Source organism: Rousettus aegyptiacus, unplaced genomic scaffold, assembly GCF_014176215.1.
Source record: "Rousettus aegyptiacus isolate mRouAeg1 unplaced genomic scaffold, mRouAeg1.p scaffold_m13_p_3, whole genome shotgun sequence".
Taxonomy (NCBI): domain Eukaryota; kingdom Metazoa; phylum Chordata; class Mammalia; order Chiroptera; family Pteropodidae; genus Rousettus; species Rousettus aegyptiacus.
In genome coordinates this window covers 49,688,894-49,703,190 of record NW_023416306.1, presented here as the reverse complement: position 1 = coordinate 49,703,190, position 14,297 = coordinate 49,688,894, and the positions used below count along the sequence as shown (strand labels likewise).

Below are 14,297 nucleotides of genomic sequence, written 5' to 3'. Positions count from 1 at the left end.
TGTCTGATATTTAAGATGCCCTCAAATATGGGGTTATCATGCCTTTCCAGTTATAGTTCTGTTTACATTCACAATTTTACTATATTTTCCATTGTATCTATTAGACAAAAATGATTTTTCTCTATGAAAAATCAATCTAAAAGTTGGTATTAATTAGAAATGATAATTTACTTTTATATACCAAATATATACTGCTAAGTTCAAGTATTCATGCTATAAACTAAAATGTATATAGTATAAACTAAAGTCATATATAGCTATGCTATGATTATATCATACATATATGGGAACATATACTTGGTCTAAAATGCAGCATCTTATTTAATAGAAAAAAATGAAGCAATATCTCCTAAAATCGGGAAGAAGAAAGCCAACTATTTAACAGTGCATTCTATTGTGTTAACATGATGAAGCCATAGAAAGCAAATATAAATACAGAAACTGGAAACGAGAAGGTAGAACTATCTCTATTTGGAGATTATATGACGATATATTCAGGGAACCAAAAGAAAATTTTGAAATAGTGACTTGGTGTCCTTCAGATATACACCTAGATATGGAATTGCTAGATCAAGATGCTAAATTTTATGTGAAATATATGTTACCATATTTTTAAAAGATAGAAAAAAATGAGAGTAAACAATAAAGATACTAAAAAAAAAATGTAACTAACATAAAATCTGGAAAAATAAGCAAAAATTACTTTCTTATATCTAGCAATAATTTCTTAGAAAAATATATTGAGAAAAAGTTCTTAATCCTACTAAGTAACATAAAAAGTATAATACATCATGAATAAAATTCAGGAAGAAAAATGATATACTAATATAAATAAAACTATCAAAAAGTTAATTAAAAACATAAAATAATACTTGGATACAAGGAGAATTATAAGGTATCCCTTAAATAGAAAATATGATATGGTAAAGAAATGTCAATTCTTCCTAAATTAATCTTTAAAGCCATTCTAACAAAATGTTAATGTAATATTTTAAGGGGCTTTAGGAATACCAAGCAAACACAGCAGTGTCACAGTTAAGAGCTTAGGGTATCAAATCATGCATCTGGGTTTACACAAGCCCTATTACTTGACTAACACTGTGACCTTGGAAAGTTACTTAAACTCTGTATTTGAGGCTTTAAATAAGGCCAAGTTCAAATAACATCTCACAAAGAAGTTATGTTACTACAGGATGTTCATATTAGTATCAATAAACTCTTTATAGAATACACATGTATATTTACAGTATTTCTAAAGTAAATATTTCTTCTATAAATTCCACATTGGGATTGACAATTATTAATCATTCTTTCATTGATCCATGAAACTTACCAAGCTCTTTCTAAACTAGGTCCTAGAACACTGTGCAAGGTGCAGGGAGTAAAAAAAAAAAAAAATCACATGCAAAAATATGCTGTTTACCTGTTAGAAGATCATAGTCTATAGGGAGTAGGTACAGACTATTAATTACATTGTTCTTGAAGAACAGGAAAACGTGCTGACTAAAATGAATTCCAAGTTAGTTATAATTTTGGTAATATTAACCCGAAATGGCCAGATAGGTATAGAGATATTTAAGTAAAATGAACAAATAACATTAATACAATGTTTAAGCCAGCAAATCAGGAAATATCCATGTTAAAAAGAAAACAGAGCCAGATAAATAAGAAATTTAAGATCAGAGTATAAAGGAATTCATATCTTTTTTTTTTTCCAATTAAAATAAGTGGGGAGAAACAGGAAAAAAATGGTGTCGATGATAGAAGCTTTGTTCATCCCTCCTGTGACCACATCAGAGTTGTGAAAGAAACACGGCGCAAACAGCAAGTAAAGTCACGTGGGATCTAGATGAACAGAAGTACTACAATGAGGGAGAAAAATAATTAACCGATGTGCAATAGTAGAAGATAGGAAGGGTCAAAGATGAGAGGCTGCTGGGTCCCAGAGGCTGAGTGGGACAGAGGCTGCAGTAGCTGGCAGCTCCAATCACCTCTTAAAGGGGCCGTGCCTGCAAATGAACCTTCGGAGTGACGGACCTGCTTACCCTGAGCACTAACACTCTGTCAGGTGCATGGGGAGCACCAAGGACTTATAGGAAGACACTGAGTTGTTGGAGTGATGGCTGAAGGTGAGGCTCTCTCCCTGACACAATTGCCTGGAGTATCCACTGTCCCTCTGTTGAGCCCTCCCCACTCCCAGGGAGCAGACTCAGTACCACCATAGTTGAGATGTCAGCAAACTTGATAACAGAGGTCGCTCCACCCAGAGGATTCCCTGAAACTCCGCCTCCCCCAACTTGCAGCTCCACACAAGCCACATTCAGTTATGTCCTCAGCAAGTCTGGTGCTTCTTACTGAGCAGTGCCAAGACTCACCCTGGTGTCAGCTGGCCTTGGTTTCTGGTGTGGTTTCTTGAAGCAAATATAAACACAGCATTTGTGGATTGTTTGCTGAATTTTAACAGGTGGCCCTTAAGGGGCAAAGGCTGCAGCTGTACCCCCCTCGGGACACTACCAATGGACATCTACTATACAAAGCCATGCTAATAAGATGAGGAGACTTAGGAGCTTTGCTTAGTATGTAGAAACAGATACAGAATGGCAGCACAAATGGGAAGACAAAGCAGCAGAAACCATATGAGAGAACAGAACAGAGATTCAGGAATAATACAGTCAAACAATCTAACAGATGCAGAGTTCAAAACACTAGTTATAAAGATGGGAAGTGTAGAGAACTCCAACAAAGAGATAAAAATGGAAGTAGAAAAAAAAAATGGAAGTGGAAATTATAAAAGGGAACCAGTCTGAAATGGAGAACACATTATCTGAGATGAGAAATACATTAAATGGAATAAATAAAGGAATAAACAAAGTGAATAAAGAAGAGGATCAAATGCTCTGCCTAGAGGACAGGAAAGCCAATCAGGACGCTCAATCAGAATGTCAAGAAAAAAGATGCCAAGACTATGAAAATAATTATAATTATTAAGGCAAAGTATAGATGAATTCAGTGAGAACTTTAATAAAGAGATGAAAACATAAAAATGGAAATGGAAATTATAAAAGGAAACGAGTCAGAAATGAAGAACACGTTATCTGAGAGGAGATGTATATAAGAGGGAATCTACAGAGTGGATAAAGAAAAGGCTCAAGTCACCGATATAGAGGATGGGGAAGCCAAGGACACCCAATCAAAACAGCAAGAAAAAAGAAGCCAAGACTATAATAATAATTTAAGGAGCATACAAGACACAATGAAATGAAAAAATATCTGTGTCATAGGGGTAATGGAGGGAAAACAAGAAGTTGAAGAGCAATTTGAAGAATAATGATGGAAATCTTCCCTAACCTGGTGAGGGAAATGGACATAAAACTCCAGAAGCTCAGAGAGTCCCAAAAAAGATGAACCAGAAGAGGCTCACACCAAGACACATCATAATTAAAATGCCAAAGGTTAAATACAAAGAGAGAATCTTAAAAGCAGCAAGAGAAAAGCAGTTAGTTACTTACAAGAGAGCACTCATAAGACTGGCAGCTGATTTCTCAAAAGAAACTATGCAGGACAGAAAGGCTTGGCAAAAAATATTCAATGTGATGAAAACCCAAGATCTATAACCAAGAATACTTTACACAGCAAAGCTATCATTTACAGTCGAAGGACAGCCTAAAGAGCTTCCCAGACAAAAATAAGTTAAAGAAACTTATCAACACCAAGCCAGTATTACAGGAAGTGTTGAAGGAACTTCTTCAAGAAGAAAAAAACATGTATCAAAAACAGGAATAAAGAATGGTAATAATTACATTCCTATCAACGAGTACCTCAAATGGAAAAGAATTAAGTGCTCCAACAAAAAGATAAATGGATACGAAAACAAAATCCCTATATTTGCTGCCTACAAGAGACTCACTTCAGATTAAAAGACACACACAGAAAAAGATATTGCCTTGATGGACCTAGAGGGTATTACGCTGAATGAAATAAGTCAGATAAAGACAAATATTGCATGATTTCACATAACTGTGGAATCTAAAAAACAAAATAAACAACAACAACAAAAGCAAAAATAAACTCATAGATACAGAGAATATTTTGAGGGCTACTAGATGGGAGGGGGTTTGGGAGCATGGAGTAAAAAGGATATGGGGATTGAGAGGTACAAATGGATAGTTATAAAATAGACACGGAGATATAAAGTGTAGCATAAGGAAAAGAGTTAATGTTGTAATGAATATGTAAGAGGGAAGAGGGGTACTAGATTTAGTGGGGTAATCACTCTGTGAGTTACATAGCTCTCTAATCACTATGCTGTACAACTGAAACTAATATATTATTGCATGCCAACTATAATTGAAAAAAACTCATAAATTGTGCAATGTAAATATGAGCAACTGTCTATTATATTTCAATAAAGCCAAAAAATAAAAAATAAAAAAATAAAAAATAAATTAAATAAGTGGGATTTCTGAAGCTATTTAAATAAAGAGAATGGTTAAATCTTTTAGAATTAATCATGTCTTATAGTCTAGGAAGAGCTGACCTGGAATTGATTTACCTTTTTTTTATGTAATTCCTTGACTTGATTTCTTTCTCTAATTAGGCAGTCTGACTGGTATTATGTATATCTCTATTGGTTAAAATAAATAAATAAATAAAGGATAACTATTCAGAAATGAGCATTACGACACAGAACAACCCAGAATGGGAAGAAAAAGTAGCTGGTGCTTTGCTAATCATAAAAATGAGTGAAAAATACATTAGTGTACAAGAAACTCTGGGAAGAAAAGAGTTGGTAGTGATACAACAAGCTAAATGTAATAAAAAAGCTGACTAAACTGATATTTATGTTTAGAGTTATATTTAAAACTATAATCAGAATTCCTACAAGAAAATAACTCTGGTATTAAGATTTCTAATAATATAACCATTATTTCATTATAAAGCAAACTTACCAGATTTTTACCATCTTGCTTATGGATAGTGACAATTCTGCTTTCATTTGAGCCTTCCTGGTTTGCCTGCTTAATACTGACATCAATAATATCAGGAAAATCACAATATAACTGTAAATCCTATAATTAAGAGCATTTGAAATTAAAAACAGGTAGAATCCATGGAGCCATTTTAAAACAAGACTTACGAAGAAGATAACATTCATAACAAATTCTTTAAAATAAAAATTATTGATAGCAATAGATAAGCATTAAATAGGATTCTCTCCCCCAATAATCTAACTCTAAGACTATACTATATCTTGCTTTGACTTAAAAATGAGAGTATTAAAGGCTGCCAAGAATCTTAAGTATGCTCTAGTACCCTTCAATCCAATCAACATTAATAGAAACCATTGCCAGAAAACTGAAGTTTAACTACCAAAGAATGCAGATAGATTATTTAAAAATTTATAATAATCTATGAACAACATAGATATTAACAAACTTAAAACTTATGATGTAAACCTAAAACAAATTATTTCATAGGTATACATCATTATAAAATCAATTAAAATTAATCTTTTCTAGGTTATTAAATTTTATGATTATGCCTCCTATATTAATAATAGTAAAAGACAAAAAGGAAGCAAAACTACCTTCAAAATCATTGTTAGAATTCATGCCTTTTCTGAAACTCTAAGAACACCTATACTAATTATTTTGTCATAAAGAATTAAATTAAAAAAAAAACATTTAGGAACAATCAGAAAAGAACTATAGATATGACCTGGATGGCTTCACAACATTAAAAACTCACATTTCTATCAAAGGGAGAAGAAAAGTACAAGACCATGTTTCAAATAACTAAAATTACTTTGCTTCTATTGCCATTGTACTTAAATTAACAAAGAATGAGAACATATCATTAAGGATTACCTGTTCTGTCAGTGTATCACTTTCTTTATGTTTCCCTCTTGACCACTGAATTCCACCGTTTCCAGTTATTATAATGGTTGCAAAAATCTCCTCACCTGAAGGACCTCTTCCAGGTTCTTTTACTTCAAATTGCTCTGTGTAGAATGCAGACTGAAGAGTTTCCAGATTTATAAGATACTTAAGTTTCAAATTTCTGGCAGTGGCTTTGCAATGGCTGAATTGCTCAATAAATCTGCGAAATCTGTACCTTATTCTCTTCCTTGTCAAAATATGATATTCTTGGATCTTTGCTCGAACACATTTTGGTAAGAATGTCTTGTAGCTAGGAATAAAGACAACATACAAAAAAATAAAACAAATTAGAATATAAAACTAAAACAAAATTAAAAGAGAAGTCACCACCCTTCTCTGTGAGAGGTAAATGCTATAGCACACAAGTGGAAAAAGGTGGCAAAGTTACCACCTACACAGTATAGAACCTTAAGGTTTTGTTTGATGGTGTAAATAAATATACGGTCTTATGAGTTATCATACATGTTTAGAATAGGAAATGTTAATTTTCTTCTCCTCATGAGGTGTTAGGTTAATAATGGAGCCTCTGAAAATTTGTTTTCCCACAGATCATTTTTTTTGGCATTATTTTGAAAATATTTCCTATGATGTTGTACACAAATATTTATCTCAATTCTGGAAATTGTTACATTTTGTTGAATGCAACTGTTGTTCATTATGTGAAGATACTTCTTTTATATACATTATTTTCTTAGGACAGCTTCAATAACTCCTAATAATTCTTTTGCAATCAAAACAATTCCATTTGGAAATGATCTCTTTTTTACCTCCATCTCTGTGTAAAATATCCTAACAAAGATCATTTATTTCCCTCCTGTTCAAATATCTGACAAATGAAGAACATTTTCTTTCTAAAGATACACCTATATTAAATGCCCATGCCTTCAAATAGGCTAATCCTTCTTCTCATCACCCATCTGTCTGGTTATCGCTTATTCTTCAAGTCATAGCTCAAGCATCATCAAATCCAGGAACTCTTTCTGGACCTCTATGACTACATAAGATGCTCCTCCACTTTGTCTGATAGTATTCTGTGACACCGTCCCACCCCGCCCCCATAAAGAGATGCACCTTACATGTATTTTCTTTAAGTCTGGGAAAGAATATATATTTAGTTATACTAAGCAGAGATCCATACCCTACTGGATATTTCTGGAAACAAAGCAGCTTATTTAATTCTGCCAAGAAATAATCATTCATCAATCTTGAATATTTTAAAATTTAGTAGAGTTCTTTGATTATTTCTCAGAAATGAGCACTAAATAAGAATTCAGAAAACAGTGAGTTAAATTATATCAAGAAGGCAAGCAAGGCTGGTATGCTTTTGCTTCAGGGCAAGCATAAATTATTTATCTAATATTAAAATATCATGGTACAAGAGACAAAAGAAAAAACATAAATCAGACTATCTCGAAATTTAAACTCTTGTACTGCAAATATCTTCAAAAAAGTGAGAAAACAATCCACAAAATGGGAAAAATATTTGTAAATCATATACATGGTAACTTATACCTGGAGACTTGTATCCAGAATATATAAAGAGTCCTAACAACTTAATAATAATATTGAACTGTACACTTTAAATGGGTGAACTTTATGATGTGTGAATTATATCTCCATAGAGCTGTTTTAAAATATCATAGAATCATAATGAACTTTTAATGTATGTACAATTTTAAAAGTAAAATAAAGAAAAAAAATAATGGAGAATTCTGTAGATGCATTTATATCATGGTTAGGAGAACCAGAGAAATACATTCACTGTGTGTAAGACACCAGATTAAATAATGGAGAGTGAAGAATAGAGTGAACAATTCCTGACATCAAAGAAACCACAATCTACACGAAAAGACTGTACCAAGACTTTAGACAATATCATGATCTTCAAAGCTGTGTTCTATCATAGTATAAGCCTAGAGATGGCTTAATATTTATAAAATTCATCTTCAGTGGCTCAACAATTCCCTCTTCTTCATCTGTGTTCCCTTTGATTCCTTCGGTTTCTATTTATGATATGTAAGATACCCCACCCCTGAGTCTGTTGCTAGATGCTGCTGAATGAATGAATGAACAAATAAATAAATGAGTTACTATCCCAAGGGATGTCTGCTTGCAGTTTAATAAAGATCAAGGCCTTAGTGGAAATAGAAATGTTTTTTATTTTCCTTTGGACTTTGGAATCTTCTAGATTCCTCAGTGAGTTCCTAAAATCATACCCTATGGCCCACATCCTTGTGGTTAATAAGGTCTAACAGACATCTGAAAACAAAACAAGAATACTTAAATCTATAGAGGGAAACAAAGAAATTGATACCCTGAAATTGCATGTGAACTATTTTGAAGGTACTCAGGAAAGAAGTGACTAAAGCCAATTATTGAGAGAAGGATTTCAAGTAGTTAAGAGAGTTTTAAATAGATTCATGACATCTTCAAACTTTTAATCTGGTAAGTGTGTAATATGTAGAATACATATTTAGTCTTCAAACTTAAAAAAAAAGCATTCTTATACAATTCACGGTTATATATATCTTTAAAAAGAGTAGAAGTTGTATAGCCATTAAAGCTGGGCTACAGGAGTAGTGTTTCAAAAAATTGTATTTGGCATGATTGTCAAAATTCAATGTGCAGAAGAACAATTTGGAGAATGTGGCTCTGTATAAGAATCTGCTGAACCAGTTATAAGATGAATAACGTTTGAGGACCTAATGTAAAATATGGTGACTATAGTTGATAACACTGTATTATATAACTGAAATTTGCGAAAGAGACTAGAACTTAAATGTTCTCACCAAAAGAAAACAACAACAAAAAGTGGTAAATATGTGAGGTGATAAATGTGTTAAAACGATATAGGGAAAATCCTTTCGCAATGTATACATATAACAAATCATCATGATGTACGCTTTAAATATCTTACAATTTTATATGTCAATTATACCTCAATAAAGCTGAAATTTAAAAGAATCTCCTGCAGTATTTGTAAAAATTCATATTTGTGGACTTCACCTCAGATTTACTGAATCCAAATTCTTGGGTTAGAGACTAAGACTCTTCCATTTTAGCATGTGATACTAATTCAAGTAAAAAACGAACACTATTAGAGACATTCTGATTCAGAATTATTTATACAGACATTTTGAGGATCTGCTAACAGAAATTATGCCTCCAGGTACTCTTTTCAGTGTTGTGATCCTACCTAACCTTTTCAGAATAAATAAATCAAATAATAGATACTGAACACTTATGATATTTTCTGTCCAATACCAACTCTTTGAGTAATTTCTTCTAGTTATAAGATAAATAAGTACTTCTCATGATGTAATGTACAATATGATAATTATAGTTTAAGATGCTTATTATAAATATGAGAGTTGTTAAGACAGTGGATCCTAAGAGTTCTCATCACAAGAAAGAAAATATTTTTTTTTCTTTGTTCTTTCTATCTACGTGAGATGGCTGATGTTAACTAAATTTATTGTGGCAATCATTTCATGATATATGTAAGTCAAATCATTAATCTGTATACCTTAAACTTACACAGTGCTTTATGTCAATTATATCTCAATAAAACTGGAAAAAAAATAATTTCTTTCATCTCAAAACGTATGTGTTGTGCACAAGGAAGAAAAGTTACCTATACAACCTTTAACTATTATGAAATAAAGAAATATAAAGAAACACAGAAAATACAAATAAATTCTATAAAAACTCCAAAAGTTCTCATTTATGTATATAGATTTCCATAAGGAAATTACCTGACAGAGCTATAGATGTCCAGTGGGGTTTGATCCTTTTCTTTAGCTATTCTCATCATATCTAGCACTGCCATCCCAAGACATTCTTCCTGTGTTTCATGAGTCACAGGTACTTTTATCCATCCATGCAAAAAATCATGACGCCACTAAAAAAAAAATATTTAGAAGGAAGTATCTCATAAGTTTCACTATCACATGTCATCTACTACTGTATTTTAACCTATACTGTAATTTCCAGAACACGTGTATTTAAAAAGAACATAAACTCTTTCCATTTTCAATCATTTTGCTATAAAATTTTAGTAAAAGTTCTTTTGTATATGGAAACTGATTGAAATTGGGTTCCCAATTAGAAAGTACATATGACATCAATCTATTGCACAGCTTATGTTTTCAAATTATATCTTCTACATCAAAACTAATTAAATTAAAGTAGATACTAATTAAACATGTATGGAGTTCCAAATATGTTCAAAGCATTACACTAAGGACTGTGTTGGATACAAAGAACTATGAGATGTGGTCTCGCCCCTCAAAAAAGACTAAAATCTAGCAGAGAAGCTAAACATGTGAACACATGAACAGAAAGTTATGATGCCAGATACTGCATAGTAAGTGCCACACAACAGGTACTTCAGGATTATATGCAGTTGGGGTAATCAGGGCAGGTTTCATGGAAAATTCGTTATTTCATGTATTCTTTAAAGATGAAGTAATTTTTGATGGTTACAAAACAGGGTGAGGAAATAAAAAGAATGACACAAGAACAAAGCACAAGGCACGTTCGGAGATTCAAACTACTCTGGTTAGGGCAAACATTTTATGCAAGGGAATAGTGTTGATTAGAACTTGGAAAAGTAAGTTGGGGTCAGATGTCAGGAACCCGTGAATGACTTGATCCTAGAAGCAATAGAGAATCATCTTCATAAAGCACCAGTTTCTTAAAGTGTCTTTTCCTAAAGCATCATGATGCTTTCACTGCTGGAAGTAGCAATAATAGAAGTACTTTAAGAAAATACAGTATATTCAGGGAGACTCTTTAAAAGGCTGATGTAATGGTTCAGATGTGAAGTAATAAAGACCTGATATAGGGAATAGAAGACATTAAAAGAGTCTTAAAATTGCTAACTTTATAATTATATATAAAGAATAAAGAAAAGGGAAAAACAGAATTTCCAAGATTTTGATCTGGATCATATAAGGATATGGATAAAATCAGACTGAACACGTAATAGGAGAAGAGAAAGGAGAGAACATAAATAATACCAATATTCTTTAATAAGTAAATAATAATAATAAATAATAAAAATTTTCTTTAAAATAAAAGTAAGAGCTATTAGCTGGAATACCAATATTTAACCAAGGTTTTAAACTGGATAAGAGAAATATAAGACCTTCTTCTATACTTTTTGTATGTATCTTCTTTCTTCTGATATAACTTATGAAATTACAGTTTTACATAAATTCTTTAAAATAAATTTTAAAATAATTTTATTAAAAGAAATAAATATGCATTTAAAAGTATATTTTTTGTTAACTTCCTATTAACAAATAAACTATATTACATAAAAGGCACAAACAATGAAGTAATCAGTATTAACCAAAACAAAATCCTAAATGTTGGTAATAAAAAATTAATTCACGGAAGGAGCTAAAGTTCTTTTTGTATGATTTTAAATACTTATTTACTATGCTTTTGAAAATGGTCAATTAAGTTATTCTGATTAAGAAGGAGCTACTGATAGTTGATGGCTAGGTAGATTCTTTTTTTAATAGCTTGCTTTAGTTCCATATACTGTATAGGATCAGTGGATAATAAATTCTGTTCATGAAGATATTCTGTGGAACTCATGTCCCCCAAAAAACAAATACACGAAAAACCAGTGAGAGCAGTGTTAAGAACACAATCACCCAAATACCCAATAGAGAAAAGTTACAAATGAAATAGTCACAAATGCCAAAATGTATTTTTATTATTATTTTTTTTTAATTTTTTTTTTTTTTTTTTTTTACCACTTATAGTACCTGGTATTCCTAGGTGGTCTCCCATCCAAGTACTAACCAGGCCCGACCCTGCTTAGTTTCCAAGATCAGATGAGATTGAGCATGTTCAGAGTGGCATGGCTGTAGACAGTATTATTATCTTAAACTAGTTTTCCTTAAACATCACAGAGTAAATATTTTCATGTAATTAAAAATGTAGAAAATAGTTTTTTATCTGGGTAGCTGACAATAGTTGAAGAATTTTTATCTGCATTTAGCCAGAAATATAAGAAATGAACCAAAGAAAGAAGAACATGGAGTAAATATCATTTTTTCTTTTTTTTCTTTTTTCCGAATACATATGAATTAACTAAAGGTCGTTCACATGGCAGTAGTTTATGTATTCCTGAGAGGCCATATTTGGTGATAAAAAAGACAATCCTCAGGAAAAAGGTGAATTTAAAAGGGGCAGCACACCTTTGGCTTTTTATTTGCTTACTTGTTGCAAATCTATCTTTCTATAATACTCTCTTACCTACTCTAAAGACAGTTTAATGGCTAAACTATTTTTTAAGTTAATTTAAAAAGTCAACAGTCTTACTCTCTGATAATGTCATTGGTCAAATCCACTCTATTGTCTCTAATATGCATACAGTCTAACTTGATATCAATACACTTGGAGAATAAGTTAATCATGACTTTATTTTTTGGGGGAGACACAGATTTACAGAAGTAGAAACATTAAAAAATAGAAAAATGCATATGGTATTGTCTAGATAGAATCTGGGATTCCATGGTGATATTATTTTGCTCTCCTAAATATGAAAATCCCTCCTAGTAAAACAAAATGGGGAATCGCCCACAAGTTTTCTAGATCAAAAATATGATATCATAGTATTAATATTAGGGTAAAATAAATGAATTAATACTTTAGGAAACCTTGCCTTATTAATGAGACTTAACTAACATGCCTTCATAAGAAATCAGTTCTATAGCACAGATGAAATAATATAATGATAAAAGCGGCAAGAAGTCATAACCTCATAGTATACCATCCTCAAAAGCCCCTCTCTCTCTTTTCTTAATGGTTACTGAAACAAAAGAAGCTTAATAAAAGTTGACTGGTGGTCAAATGATTTTTGAAAAGAGTACCAAGACCATCAATAGAGAACAGTCTTCCCTACAAATGGTACTGAGAAAACTGGATATTCATAAGCAAAAGGATAAAGTTGAACCCTTATCTTACACCATATATAAAACTTTATTTAACAATGTACCAAATACTTAACTGTAAGAGCTAAAACCATAAATCACTTAGAAAATATAGGGGAAAGCTTCATATTAGATCTGGCAATGATTTCTTCAATATGACACCAAAAGCACAGATAAAAAATAGATAAATTGGACTACATAAAAATTAAAAACATGTGCATAGACACGATGAACAAAGTGAAAAGTAAACCTATGGAATGAGAGAAAATATCTACAAATCATAAATCTGATAAGCGGTTAATAACCAGAATATAAAAAATACTTATAACTCAATAACAACAACAAAAATGATTTAAAAAATGGGCAAAAGATTTAAATAGAAATTTCCCCCAAAGAGATATATTTCATAATATATTTCATATATTTCATAAGCCAACAAGCTTATAGAAAAAATGCTCATTGCTAGTCATTAGGGAAATGCAAATCGACACTACAAGATACCACTTCACACCGATCAGAACGGCTATTATCAAAAAAAAAAAAAAATAGTGAGTGTTGTCAAGGATGTGAAGAAACTGGAACAACTGTGTACTACAAACATGAATACAAAACAGTGCAGCTGCTATGGGAAACAGTATAGCAGTTCCTCAAAAGAATTAAAATAGAATTACCATATGATTCAATTAATTCCTTCTGGATATATATCCAAAGGAATGAAAGCAGTGGCTCAAAGATATATTTATATACCCATGTTCATTGCAGCATTATTCACAAGAGCCAAAAGGTGGAAGCAACCCAAGTATCCATCAACAGATGAATGGATAAACAAGATCTGGTACTACGTACAAGAGAATATTCAACCTTAAAAAAGAAGGAAATTCTGACACACACTATAACATGAATGAACCTTGAATTCATTATGCTAGGAGAAATAAGCCAGTCACAGAAGAATAAATATTGTATAATTCCACTAAATGAAGCACCTGGAATAGGGGAAGTCATAGAGAAAGTGGACAGGTGGCTGCCAGGGGCCAGAAGAAGAGCGGAATGGAGAGTTATTATTTAATGGGTTGAAGTTTCAATTAGGAAGATAAAAAAATGTTCTGATGATAGGTGCTAGTGATGATTACACCATAATGTGAAATGTACTTAATTAATGGCACTGATCCATCTAGTCAAAAATAGGTAAATGATAAATTTTATTAAGTATATCTTACCACAATAAAGAAAAAGTAGGTTACTCTCATATCTCAGAAGAGAAATATTTTTTGTTGTTCACAAACTGAGCTAGACTTACTAAAAATCTTAGAAAACTGAGCCATGAGGATCTGTGGGATTATTTCTTATGATATTAGCAAATCTAATTTAGAACTACTTAATCTGATACCTTGGAGATAACAAGAATGTA

The 14,297-nt window shown here is 31.8% G+C and overlaps 1 protein-coding gene and 1 pseudogene across 1 annotated transcript in view; both read right to left on the bottom strand.

Annotated features, from left to right (window-relative positions):
• The window catches only part of JAK2 (Janus kinase 2), an 84,588-nt gene that overhangs the window by 29,499 nt on the left and 40,792 nt on the right, over window positions 1–14,297 (bottom strand). The window contains exons 6-8 of the mRNA XM_016138353.2: window positions 9,695–9,840; window positions 5,868–6,189; window positions 4,950–5,069 (exon numbers count right to left, since the gene is read on the bottom strand). Coding sequence (XP_015993839.2) covers window positions 4,950–5,069; window positions 5,868–6,189; window positions 9,695–9,840 — 588 coding nt within the window. The remainder of the gene's footprint in view (window positions 1–4,949; window positions 5,070–5,867; window positions 6,190–9,694; window positions 9,841–14,297) is intronic.
• LOC118601200 lies at window positions 11,708–11,826 on the bottom strand (annotated as a pseudogene).